General features: G+C 45.0%; 1 protein-coding gene across 1 annotated transcript; it reads right to left on the reverse strand.

Moving 5' to 3' along the window:
- Positions 1–10,388: 10,388 nt before the first annotated feature.
- DXO (decapping exoribonuclease) lies at positions 10,389–13,770 on the reverse strand. The gene is made up of 7 exons (XM_040442772.1): positions 13,704–13,770; positions 12,523–12,907; positions 11,783–12,009; positions 11,207–11,426; positions 10,984–11,119; positions 10,808–10,902; positions 10,389–10,662 (listed from the first exon to the last, which is right to left on the reverse strand). Exons 1-7 carry the CDS (start codon positions 13,738–13,740, stop codon positions 10,548–10,550), a joined length of 1,215 nt encoding a protein of 404 aa, XP_040298706.1. The 5' UTR covers positions 13,741–13,770; the 3' UTR covers positions 10,389–10,547.
- Positions 13,771–13,829: the final 59 nt, after the last annotated feature.

The raw sequence follows: 13,829 nt of genomic DNA on the forward strand, positions 1-13,829 counted from the left end.
CGTGTGCCCGTACAGCAGTTTACGACCACATATGGGGCGTTTCTGTAAACTACAGAATCAGGGTAATAAATATTGAGTTGTGTTTGGCTGTTAACTCTTGCTTTGTTAGCAGAATTTTTTTTTTATTAAAATGGAAAATCTGCCAAAAAAGTGAAATTCTGAAATTTCATCTCCATATTGCATTAATTCTTGTGGAACACCTAAAGGGTTAACACAGTTTGTAAAATCAGTTTTGAATACCTTGATTGGTGTAGTTTCTAATATGGGGTCATTTTTGGGTGGTTTGTATTATGTAAGCCTCACAAAGTGACTTCAGACTTGAACTGGTCCTTAAAAAGTGGGTTTTGGAAGTTTTCTGAAAAATTTCAAGATTTGCTTCTAAACTTCTAAGCCTTGTAACATCCCCAAAAAATAAAAAGGCATTCACAAAATGATCCAAACATGAAGTAGACATATGGGGAAAGTAAAGTAGTAACTATTTTTGGAGTTATTACTATTATAAAAGTAGAGAAATTGAAATTTGGATTTTTTTTTTATAATTAAAAATGAAAATTTTTGACTCAATTTTACCACTATCATGAAGTACAATATGTGACGAGAAAACAATCTCAGAATGGCCTGGATAAGTAAAAGCGTTTTAAAGTTATTACCACATAAAGTGTGACATGTCAGATTTGCAAAAAATGGCAAGGTCCTTAAGGGGTTAATGAACGTGAGCTTGTCCACATTGGCTGTGGACAGGCGGCTGCGCTTGTCTGTGATGACGCCCCCTGCCGTGCTAAACACACGTTCAGATAATACACTGGCTGCAGGGCAGGCCAACACCTCCAAGGCGTAAAGGGCAGATAGACCGAAACAACAAATGTTGATCAATGCAAGTGGACAGATTAGCCCTCCTAGGAGAAGGAAGGATAATATAGTACAAATTCCCGAGGAGGAACCTACTTGTTTATTAGAGGAATCTAAGGTGATACCTTCAGTGGGTGAAATCCAGTCTGGAGAGAGTAGCAATATACAACAAAAAGAAGTAGAGATGATCGCCTCCGCTCAGGAGGAGCGGGGACCAAGTTTGCGGGATATATTCCAAGAAATAAAAAAAATTTAACCTTGCAATACAAGACCTCTCTCTCTCGAGACTGGAAATATTAAGGAAACGATAGGACTCATGAGGACAGACCTACAAAAATATAAAGACAGGTTAGCAGAGGTAGAAAAGAGAACGTCTGAGGTAGAGGACCAGCTACAGATAATAGTTAAAGAAAAAAAGCGCATTAAAGGAAGAAAATAGAGAACTGAAAAATAAATTACAGGATCTTGAAAATAGATCCAGGAGGTCCAACCTGAGATGTTTGGGGTTTCCGGAGGGTGTGGAGGGACGGGATCCTAGCGGCTTTATACAAACCTGGCTAAGGGAGCAGATGGGCCAGGACATTTCAGATCATAAAAACTTTATAGAACGAGCCCATAGACTGCCGGCAAGGATCCCCCATCCCAGGGAACGAGACCACGACCAATTATTATCAACTTCCTGTCGGTCAGAGATGAGGAGGAGGTAATACGTAGGTCAAGAAACAAGGGCAAATTAGAACATGCGGGTATGGTAATAATGAAGTCAATTTATTGATATAAAAAAAATGCTGTGCGTAAAAAACGTAAAGTATTCGATGATGTTTCCGGCTAGGTTGAGAGTCGAATGGGAAAATAAGATCTGAGTTTTTTTTTATACAGCTGAGGCGGCGCAAGAATGGATTAAAGAAAAGATAAAAACTTGAGGAAGTTGGGCTGGGGTTTGGTCGGGAGGGAGTAATGCAAGGGAGAGGGCCAGGTTGGTATGTTATCCTGGGCCATTCAGGGAGGGATTAGTAACCTGTGTCTGGCTGGGAGGCACACAAAGGGGGAATACTCTATATATTTCCCTATTTTTTTTCTTTCTCTCTCCTCTGCGCCCCCCTCTGTGCTCCATCTGCGTCCTGCGCGCCCCCCCTCCTGGGTCCACCTAACAGACATTATAGATAATCGCCATAATAGATCGGATGAGACTAATCTCATGGAATATTAGGGGACTTAGTAAGGGAACCAAGAGAGTTGCGGTTTTCGATTCAATACATAGGATCTTGCCGGCCATAGTCTGTCTCCAAGAGACACATCTGACAGATGAGACGTTATTAGGGCTCAACAAGCCATGGATACAACATGCCTTTAATTCGGTATTTTTTCATCTTACGCGAGAGGAGTAAGTATATTGATCCATCGAAATATAGATATTAAAATAGTAAATACAGCTATAGATGAGGAAGGTCGATGTGTATGCATCGACTGCATTCTGGAAGGCAGACCATGGATTATAGCGAATGTATATACCCCCCCTCCTTTTAGACTAGATGTCTTATTAAAAATAAATGAATTTGTGCATAGAGTGGGAGATAAGCCACTTTTAGTTATAGGAGATTTTAATAACGTAATGGATGCCCAGATGTAGATGAAATAATACTCAACTAATTAATACTGGGTTAAAATTAAGAGACATTACATTAGAGTTGGGTTGGATTGACATCTGGAGAGAGATGAATCCTAAGTTAAAAAGATATTCATGCTTTTCCAAGACACATAGGAGTCTATCACGGATTGATTTAGTTTTCACTGATAATAAAGGAGCACAAGAGGTAGAACAGGTTAAGTATGGAAGACGAGGGATCTCGGACCACAATTTAATTATTATAAAGATAAAAACACAAAAAAAAAAATAGAGGGATGAAGATAAGTATAGGCTGGATTAATATATTGGGAGTTCACGACAAGATAAAAAAAGAGATTAGGGAATACTTTGAAATTAATGAGGGCTCAACTAATAATAATATAGTATGGGATGCCGCGAAGGACTTTATAAGAGGGATTGTCACCAAATACACTAGGATATATAGGAAGAGCATAAAGAAAAAGACTATGGATTTTGAAACTGAGGTGGAAAAACTTGAGAAAAGATATATAGACGACCCTATAGCCAAAAATTATAAAGAGTGGATAGACAAAGTAGCCACATTTGAGATGGAGCTGCTCCTAAGGGCTGAAGAACAGAAAGAGAACTATGTAAGGGATAATTTTATACATGCACATATACCGGGCAAGAAGTTGGCAGCATTGGTAGCAACTCCTATTAAAAATAAATATATCCATATTCTGATAGATAAATCTGGCCATAAAATTACGGAACAATCAGCTAAAATAACCCTTCTCAAGGAATACTTTGAGGATATGTACAGTAGTAAGATAAATAAGAGTGGGGGGGGGGGGGGGTGAATAGAAATTTTACTAAAAAACTGTTGTATTTCTATGTTAACAGCTGATCAAAAAGAAAGCTTAGAAGCCCCTATAAATTCGGTAGAGGTAGAGGCAATATTGTCAAGGATAACCAAGAACGAGACCCCAGGAATAGATGGGATCCCATTTGAAGTTTATGTACAATATAAAGAGATACTGATCCCGAAACTTCTTACAATGTGGACCACCTCGCGGGAGATAGGGAAACTCCCAGACTCTGTAAGAGAGGCCTTGATCACACTTATTTTAAAACCTGGTAAAGATTCAACATTACCGGACTCATACCGCCCTATTTCATTAATAAATACAGATAATAAAATACTAGCAAGGATTCTAGAAAAACCGACTCAGAAGAGTGGCTCCGGGGATCATTCATGAGGATCAATCGGGCTTTATGCCAGGTAAAACTACAACTGACAACATAATGAGATACTTTAGGAGTACCCAGTTGGAGCCCACAAATGTTGGAGAACGCATGATTGTAACTATAGATGCATCCAAGGCCTTTGAGTGGCCCTTTCTATTTGCTATATTGATGAGAATGGGATTTGGAGATAATTTTATAGATTGGGTCAGGCTGTTGTATACTGAGGCCTCTGCAAGAGTAATATTGAATGGCGAATATTCGGATAAAATAAGTATCGGCAGAGGGGTCAGGCAGGGTTGTCCCCTGTCCCCCCTGCTTTTCGTTATAGCTATGGAACCCTTAGCCGATCTGATTAGACAAGATAATGAAATTGTTGGTTTCAGGTTTGGGGCCCATGAAGAAAAAATTTCTTTATACGCAGACTATATCATGTTGTTTGTGGGATCACATGGCTCACTTGGGAGGATTTTTCAGGTATTTAAAGATTATAGCAATTATGCGGGACTGAATATAAATTGGTCGAAATCAGCTTGTATTCCGATTGATCCCTTGAATGGTTTTTCTACCGGGTCCACTCGAAATTGAAGAAAGGCAAGAATCGGTTAAGTACCTAGGCATCCAGATAACATCTAATCCTGGGGAGTATGTACAGTTGAATGTACTCCCAAAAATATACGAGATGCGTAAAAGGATAGAGGTTTGGCAAAAAATACACATTTCGTTGGCGGGACGTATCTCACTTGTGAAAATGTGTGTGTTACCCTCCCTGAACTATATATTTTGGAATACCTCGATAATAATCTTGAAGAGAATTTTTCAAATAATAGTCACCTTAATAACTGATCTGATATGGAGAGGGAAATAAACAAGAATAAGAACACAGATATTGAATATCAATGAGAAAGAGGGTGGATTATCGGTTCCCGATTTGGACCTGTATTTTTTGGCTGGTCAGATTAAAAATATGATAATGTGGAGTAAGTCACATAGTTATAAGAGCATGATAGCGGGGGTTAATAAAAACTTGGAAAATTGTAGTATTTTTCAACTACTAGAGGCAGGTTTCTTTTCACAGCAACAAGTCAATAAAACTGCCCCTGTTTGAGTTGTGGAGTAGATCTTGGAATAGGGCAAAGGAATTTTGGTCCCAGAAGGGCCCACATTCAGATACGCTGCTATGGTATAATATTCATTTAAGGGAATTTAAGTCAATAGAACAAAAAGTCTGGTGGAAAAATGGAATCTTTAAACTGGGCCAGATATGGAAAGAGGGAGACATAACTACCTATCAAGATCTTAAAAAGGAATATTTGTTTGGAAACGAAGACTTGAGCTTCTTCTATTATCAATTAAAACAAGCGGTACGAGCAGAGATAGGAAAAGGAACGCAAATCGTCCCCCTCCCAATACCCTTAGCAAATATTAGTAAGTTAGTTCCAGGGAAGAAATAGATTTCTAGGCTATATGGATGCTTACTTCACCAGAAGACAAAAAAAAAAGACCCTAAAGCATAGATGGCAAGAGGTACTTAACCCGCAACAGGAAGAATTTTGGGAAAAGGCTATACGGTCCAAAAATAGCTTATCAAGTAACGTCTCTTACACAATCATGCAATTTAACATACTATATCGTTTATACTACTCCCCTAAGATATTAATGAGATGCTACAAAACTAAACAATTTTATTGTAAAAAATGTGGAGAAGAGGGAGCAGACGATGTCCATATACTTTGGACATGTATAAAAACCCAGCAATTCTGGAGGGTGGTGAATGAAAAAATAAATAGAGAGGTACCATGAGTTTAAAATCCCGAATTGTTTTGAGGTTTGCGTCTTGGGAGTGATGGATAAATTAGATGTTGTTCAAGATCGAGAAGTAGCAGCCAGACTCTTATTGTTTTGCAAGAAAAACCATTGTAGCACACTGGGGAGCTAGGACAATACCAACAGTTAATGAATGGGAGAATTTGACTAGGCTCTCGCTGGCTAGTGAGGAATTTCACCTGGTATCAATCAAGAAAAAAAACATATTTGCCCAAAAATTGCAGAAATGGTTGAGGAAGTAGGTTGGGGGTGTAGGGTAGGGGGGGTGGGTGAGGTGGGGATGCGCGAGAGGAGGAGAAAGAAAAAAAGGGAGAGAAAATATCTCCCCCCCCCTTTTTTTTTCTTCTTTTCCTGCCCCCACCAGCATAAGACAAAGCAACAGGAAGGTACAAGGGGTTATGTGATTATATACGGATGTCTACCACTTATAGTTATATATGGCTGTTTATTACTATATGGTTAATGAATAAGAATAAGTGGGAAAGTTTATTATTATTGATATACTTGTATCTGTTAAAATTAATAACACGTTGTCCTTGTAGCGAGGATCCAGCAGCGTGGCCACCCAGTAATCACCACTGGTTAGAATGTCGGCAACTCGGCGGTCGTTGCGCAGGCACTGCAGCATGTAGTCGCTCATGTGTGCCAGGCTGCCTAGAGACCACGACAAGCTGTCCTCTGTGGGAGGTGTATCGTCTGTGTCCTCTGTATCCCCCCAGCCACGCACCAGTGATGCCATGAGCTGCTTTGGGTGCCACCCTGCTGTGAACACATTTCCTCCTCCTCCAGAACTCTGCCCTGGCTGGACAGTTGTGTACCTGGCCTCTGTTGGTGCAGGAACCCACCCTCTGAGCCACTTATGAATGACTGGCCTGATAACCGTGGAAATGATCCCTCTTCCTCCTGTGCCACATCCTCTTCCATCATCGCCCGAAGCGTCTTTTCAAGGAGGCATAGAAGTGGGATAGTAACGCTGAGGACGGCGTCATTGGCACTGGCCATGTTGGTGGAGTACTCAAAACATCGCAACGCGGCACAAACGTCCCGCTTGGAGGCCCACTCGGTGGTGAAGTGGTGCTGTTCCGCAGAGCGACTCACCCGTGCGTGCTGCAGTTGAAACGCCACTATCGCCTGCTGCTGCTCGCACAGTCTGTCCAGCATGTGCAAGGTGGAGTTCCACCTTGTGGGTACGTCGCATATGAGGCGGTGAGCGGGAAGGCGAGCAGCAGCAGCAGAGTGAAAACGCCGAAAACTCGCACAGACGGCCCGCACTTTCTTCAGCTCTGACATATCGGGGTAATTTTCCAGGAACCTCTGCACCACAAAAATTCAGCACATGCGCCAGGCAAGGGATGTGCATCAAATCGGCTAGGCCCAGAGCTGCTACGAGATTTCGCCCGTTATCGCACACCACCAGGCCAGACTTGAGGCTCACTGGCACCAACCGCTCATCGATCTGTTGTTCAAGGCCCGTCCACAGCTCCTGCGCGGTGTGGGGTTTGTCCCCCAGATAAGTTTCAAAACTGCCTGCTGTCGTTTCCCCCCGGCTGTGCTGAAGTTGGCGGTGAAGGTGTTCCGCTGACCAGATGAGGAGGCGGTAGAGGAGGAAGCGGAGGAGGCAAGGAGAAACGTCCTGCAATCCTCGTTGGCGGAAGGACTGCTATCGCCTCAGGCCCAGCCGCCACTGCATTTATCCAGCGTGCAGTTAGGGAGATATAACGTCCCTGCCCGTGCTTACTGCTCCACGTATCGGTGGTAATGTGGACCTTGCCACAGATGGCGTTGCTCACTGCACACCTGAATTTGTCTGCCACTTAGTTGTGCAGGGCAGGGATGGCTCACCTGGAAAAGTAGTGGCGGCTGGGAACCACATACTGTGGGACAGCCACCGCCATAAGGTTTTTAAAAGTCTCTGTCTCCACCAGACGGAATCACAGCATTTCAAAGGCCAGGAATCGCGGGTGGGTAGGGGGGTACTTCCTCTTTCTCTCCAGTGTTTGGGGAATGGACAGCTGAACGCTTCCATGGGACAGTGTGGAGAAGCTTGGTGACGGTTGTGGTGTTGCTGCCACATCATCTGTTTGTGGTGTGGCAGGTGCCACTTTCCCTCCAGAGGGGAAGGAAGAGGCTGAGACTGCAGCAGAAGAGGGACCAGGAGGAGCCTGAGATCTTTCGTGGTTTTTAAGGTGTTTACTCCACTGCAGCTCGTGCTTTGCATTTAGATGCCTGGTCATGCAGGTTGTGCTCAGGTTTACAACATTTATGCCTTGCTTCAGTCTCTGATTGCACAGCGTGCAAACCACTCGTGTCTTGTCATCAGCACATTGTCTGAAGAACTGCCCAGCCAACTCTGTGCTTCCAGCAGGGGACCGGGTGGGAGACAATGTGAAGGAACTGGATTCAGTGTCAGCCACCCAATCTACTATCGCCTCTACTTGTTCTGGCCTCACCAGTCGTACACCGGTATTCGGGCCTACAAAATAACGCTGAACGTTCTGTTGCCTACTCGCACCTGAGGAAGGTGTTTCACTTGTGCGTGTAGCTGGCACAGATCGACCACGTCCTCTCCCTGCAACAGGAGCTCCACCAACACCAGCAGCACCATGACCGGGGTCACGTCCCTTATTTGATGCTCTCCTCATTCTTTGAGGTCACCCACCGAACTAACAGACAGATTAACTATTGTATTTTTCAATCAGTGGTACAAAGATGGTGCATTGCACCCACAAAAAAAAATCACTATAGGTCACCCACAGAATAAATAGCCAGATGAGATTCCTAACCCTCTCCCTCACTTCAGCTGCTGCTTCCTGTCCCTGCACTAGTCAGAGCTGATGGGCGGTGCTATACGTGATCCAGTTTGTACAGAGGCTGGGTCACATGATGCATCGGCCAATCACAGCCATGCCATTACTAGGCATGGCTGTGATGGCTTCTAAGTGCCCACAGCTTAAAAGCTCGTTTATTGGCTGCCCTGCAGCCTTTCAACAAGCTTTATTAAATGTCCGAACACCGAACTCGAACTTTTACTGCAAAGTTCGGGTTCGGGTACCCGAACTTTGCAGTTCGGGTTCGCTCAACGCTACTTATAACCTCTCCTGTGACTAGGTGATAAATGTCTATTGTGGCTAAACCCCTTGGCTGGCTGTTGGCTATGCATCCCGACTCCCTGTATACATGCTGAGCTGGGTGTGTATGTGTTCCCTGCTGGCGGCCATTTTGAAATTCAAGGCAGATGTCAAAGGAGGATTCAGACCCCCCCTTCCCCATACATGGTCAGCCGATCCCACAGATATTGTCAGGTTTGGCTCCCAGCATGCTTGGACAGTTTACAGCTATAGGCCTCATGCACACGACCGTTGTTGGGTTCAGTGTCCGTTGTTCCGTTTTCCGTGATTTTCTGCGGACCCACTGACTTTCAATGGGTCCGTTGAAAACTCGGAAAATGCACCGTTTGTCATCCGCGTCCGTGATCAGTGTTTCCAGTCCGTCAAAAAAATATGACCTGTCCTATTTTTTTCACGGACAACGGTTCGCGGACCCATTCAAGTCAATGGGTCCGTGAAAAAACACGGAGGCACAAGATTGTCATCCGCGTCCGTGATCCGTGTCTGTTTTTTTCCCTATCATTTTCAAGGCAAACTTTTTTTCACTTTTCATGTCTGGTGATCCTCCAAAAATCAAGGAAGACACACGGGGAAAAAAACGGAATCGGATCACGGAACCCCGTTTTGCAGACCGTAAAAAATACTGTCGTGTGCATGAGGCCATAAGAGCATGTTGGGAGGTGTAATTTTACAACAGCTGGAGGGCCCTAGGTTGGGCATCCCTGATCTAATATGTATGACCAGCTTTAGGCTCCATTCACAGAGGGATTTTGCTACGCCAAAATCTGCCAAAAATTTCTTCTGCTGCTTTTTTTTTTTCAATTTTAATGCCTGGGATCCACTCGTGGCTTAGCACCTTTGTATGGAGCTAAACCGTGAATGGATACTGGCTGTGGCTTGTCCTTTTTTTTTTGGCATGGGCATGGCTTTAAACAGCAGTCAGAACAACCTTCCATTGAAAACAATGTCGGAATCTGAAAACTCGGGGTGTTGGACTTCTCTAAGTCGGCTATAGTAAGAGCCCAGTGCATTGTAGGAAAGAAAAATGGAAAAATTTATGAATAGTTTAGACCCATACAACAGATCACATGGAGACTGCCCCACTATAGTTTATAGACTTTGCCTTAAAGAGCCTCTGTACTTTCACACAATTTAATTTCATTTAATAGAAAATGGGGTAACTAGCAAATTTCTAAATTACTTTAAAAAAAAGCTGTAAAGTCATGGCCACTAGGGGTCTCACTCCCACCTACTTTGCAGTTCACTGCCCATAGTTAGGGTACATCTATTCCTAGTAACAGGAAGACAGCAGAAAGGAAGTGAGATCGTGAGCCTGATAAAAGAACTGCTTCTACACTACTTCTGAACATCACAGGAGCCTCCTTTGTGTCTGTTCTGTGAGCTCCAGAGCTGAAAACATACATAGTGGGAAGGCAAAGGACGTCACAGCAGTACAGTGCTGACAGATTCCACAGAAGAGAATTGCCTCCTGCTTGTGAGAGAAATGCATCTAGCTGTGCAGCTGAAGAGGAGAATATTTAGTCTAAAAAAAAAAACATTAGGGAAGCCCAAAAAGACCGGTTCCTTCACAGTTCTAATTCTACAAAAAAGCACAGCCATTATGCAAACTTTTTTTTTTTTTTAACTCAGGTATGCCTTAAACCTTTGGAGATTGAATTAGGAGGAACCAGTACTTCAAACAAGGCCTCCATAATTGGTATAAGGTGGCTCTACCGCACTAATGAAGATTTGAGCGGATACAAAAATTGGACTAAAAATAGTACATAAATCTCCATTTAATTGATCGGTTACACCGATACGTAAAAAAAGGACCAGCCTCCAGTAATAAATCCATTGCTCGGCCAGCTGACATCTGTAGTATGGCATGAAGGCTCGGCGTCTTCTTCCCTGCTTATTTTCCTGACCACAGCTCAATTCTGTGATAACACCTGCACGTACCACTCTGGGACAACCAAGTGATCCGAATCCGCTTCTACTGTAAAAGTGACATCATGACCCGGCTCCCAGGAGAACACAAAGACAACTCTGGAAAGACAAACAACCTCAGAGATGGTAAAGAAGACATGACCAAGACGAGGAATGAACCCTCCTTCACTTGCTCCTTAGCATCTTCCACCACGTCGATCAGTAGTGTTGCTGCCACACTATCGTCATTGGTGTCATCTCTTACCTGGGGTCATCCGTGGTCACCACTTTCTTGATATGACTGAGGAAGGCATTACAGAAGTTCATACACACGGCCGGATCCCAGCTCTGTCTGTCACCCTGCACCAAGGACAAACAGAATCAGCACAAGTCACGTTATGGAGGTGACAACCAAGGGACGGCCCAACCCTCTCCTATTACCCGAACTAAGTGAGGGATCTCCGATGTCCTGAACTTCTCCAGAGATACAATTCTTCCTTGTGGATTCCGAAATCCTGCGACGATGAGGGGAATCCCGAGCAGGAAGGACTGGCACCACCACTTCAGAAGTTTATACCTGGTGAGAAAAGGAAGGCGTCCATCTTCCACACACTGACCAGATGAATGGATGAGTACTGCATGTAGCATGAGCTATGACCAGCACCTGTGAAAGCTGCGCTCTTGGTGCTGGCTACGCATCTGGGCATTTGTCTTCAGCTCTACGTAGCAGGATGGCGGTGAAGGATTGCTACTGCTGGGGTCTTTGCAGTCCACCTCTCCAGAAACCAAGAAAGAATGGGATGCCAGGCGGCCCAGCAAGACGCTGCAAAATGCCTCGTTGGTGTTCACAACTTCGGACGGGCAAGGAGAGCCATCAGGGGAATCTGGGTAGAAAAACGATGGTGGATACGTCATCCAGAATAGACTGGCAATGCCAACAATGCCCCGTTAATCCCCGAGAACTCCTTAAAGGATTGTCATCTCCTTAGATATGCATCACATGATCCCTCAGAAAAGGATCACGAGACATGCACTCCACAGCTCCTTAGAAGTAGGAGTCATACTCCATCACATGTTCCTTTTAAGAGCTGCTCAGAGGGATCATCCCCCGCTCAGTCTGTACAATAGCACCCACTAATGTACTATCATTAAGGCATCTTAAGGTACGTTTATATTTATGGCTGCCCTGAGAACTTCCTAGGAGCAGGGACAGAAGAGGACATCATGGAAATGGACAGACCTGCACACAGGTGGCTCTCAAACTTGTATCCGGAGTACATGAGCTTCTCCTGCTCCCGCGTCCTCTCTTTCCTCTTCTTGTAAGCAGCTGCCGTCTCCCGCTCGCTGATATACAGGGTGCCCTTAAACAGGGTGACAGCCAGGATCCAGCCTTCTTGGGTTTCATACGGGGTGCAGAGAATCTTGGTTAGGTGACCCCGCCAGCTGACAAAGTCTCGGTCGACCAGTCTGGGGACAGGACGACAAAAAAGGTCATTAGGATAAATCTGCCATTAGACTCCCTATCTGGATACTAACCTCAATGTTTGAGGGCTCTACCCTTTTTTTTTTTCTTAAAGGGATTGTGCAGGATTAGAAAAACATGGCTGAAACAGCTCCACACCTGTCCACGGGTTGTGTCTGGTATTGCAGCTCAGAGCCATTGATGTGACTGGGGCTGAGGTGCCGCACCACCCACACTACAATATGACTGCAACAACCTGTCCATGTGTTAACGGCCTGGCACATTAAGCTATTCATAGGGTATATATCCTGGCCGACTTCTTCTCTAGTGAACTCCTGGTCAGCACAGACAGGGAAATTCATAGGATTCAGATATATTGGGCAGACTAGATGGGCCAAATGGTTCTTATCTGCCGACACATTCTATGTTTCTATGTTTAAATCATGGAAGAATGAGACAGATTCAATCCGTTATTTTACTGCACACCACGAATCCCCTTCTCCTCCCGTGTTACACACCTGCTGGTATCAGAACGTCCATTTGCCCGCAGCAGTCCTCTGTTCTCCTTCACCCACATTAATAGATGCAGCAGTCCCTCTTTCTCATCTTCGTTACGTCGTACATAGCGATCCTCAAATCCGTCCATCAGGTCCCATCCAAGGGAGGCCCCACCGCTATCCATCCCCACGGGGAGACTAAGATAGCGCAGGCGACGGCCGTCACCATGGTAACACCGCTTCTCATCCAGAGAGAAAGAGCCCAGTTCTGAAGGCAGTCTGTAGAAGGGAAAAGAGCCCTGGTGGCAGGAGGGATGTGTTCTTAAAGGAGGAGGGGAGACGTGAGGGATCTTCAACTGTGGCGAGTCTGAGGGGTCCTGTTCAAGGCCTCTTTTATGGGTTCCATCTGAAATACAGAATACGGGACAATATAGTACACCATGGTGGGGTCCGGCCTGACCAAGGGCCTGTGTGGAGTTTGCATGTTCTCCTCGTGTGGGTTTCCTCCAGTTTCCACACAATGGCTAGATGCGGTTTGCATAATTTTTTCACGTGCCTGTTTTTTAGGTGGCCAAAGAATTTTTGCATAAGAGAGTACGCCCCCACGCCTGATTAAATGCCCCCAACATGGCAGACTGACCACCACTGACACCTCCATGGCAATGTGACTACTGATGCACCAGAGTGATTGCCACCTGCACCCAATAAGGCAGACTGACAACCACTAATGCTCCCCATGCCATGCAACGTGACCACTGATACCCCCATGTCAGTGCGACTGGCACAACACCCATCATGGCAGACAGACGACCACCACTGGTGCCCCCGTGCCATACAGACCCACCACTGTTGATGCCCTCATGACAGTATTACTACAACAAGCACTCCCAATGGCTTCGGAACCACCACAGACAGCCCCCGTGGCACCTTGACTGCAACCAAGGCTCCCGTGGCACCATAACCGGCTCTAATGCTCCCCACTGGTACCGTGACCACCAATAACGTGTCCCCCATAGAACTAGGAGCACCACCAATGCCCTCTCATGGCACTGTGACCAGTAGTAGTAAAGTGGAGCTTCATTATAAATGAAAATGTACAGGAAAATACTACCTTCACTTTAACTACAACCCCCAACAGGTGGAATACCCTAAACCCATATAAATACTGATTTCATCCATAGCTATCTCCTAGAGCCTCTCACCTCCTCTGTCTCTGGCTGTAGTCGCAGTTTCATCCATTTTTCCGTGTGTGTCGCTTTAAGAAGTGATGACGTTTAATGAAGGCGCCGGACGGTGTGAAGCTCTCGGCTCCAGTATAGGACGTCTCC

This window comes from Bufo bufo, chromosome 8, assembly GCF_905171765.1.
Source record: "Bufo bufo chromosome 8, aBufBuf1.1, whole genome shotgun sequence".
Lineage (NCBI taxonomy): Eukaryota > Metazoa > Chordata > Amphibia > Anura > Bufonidae > Bufo > Bufo bufo.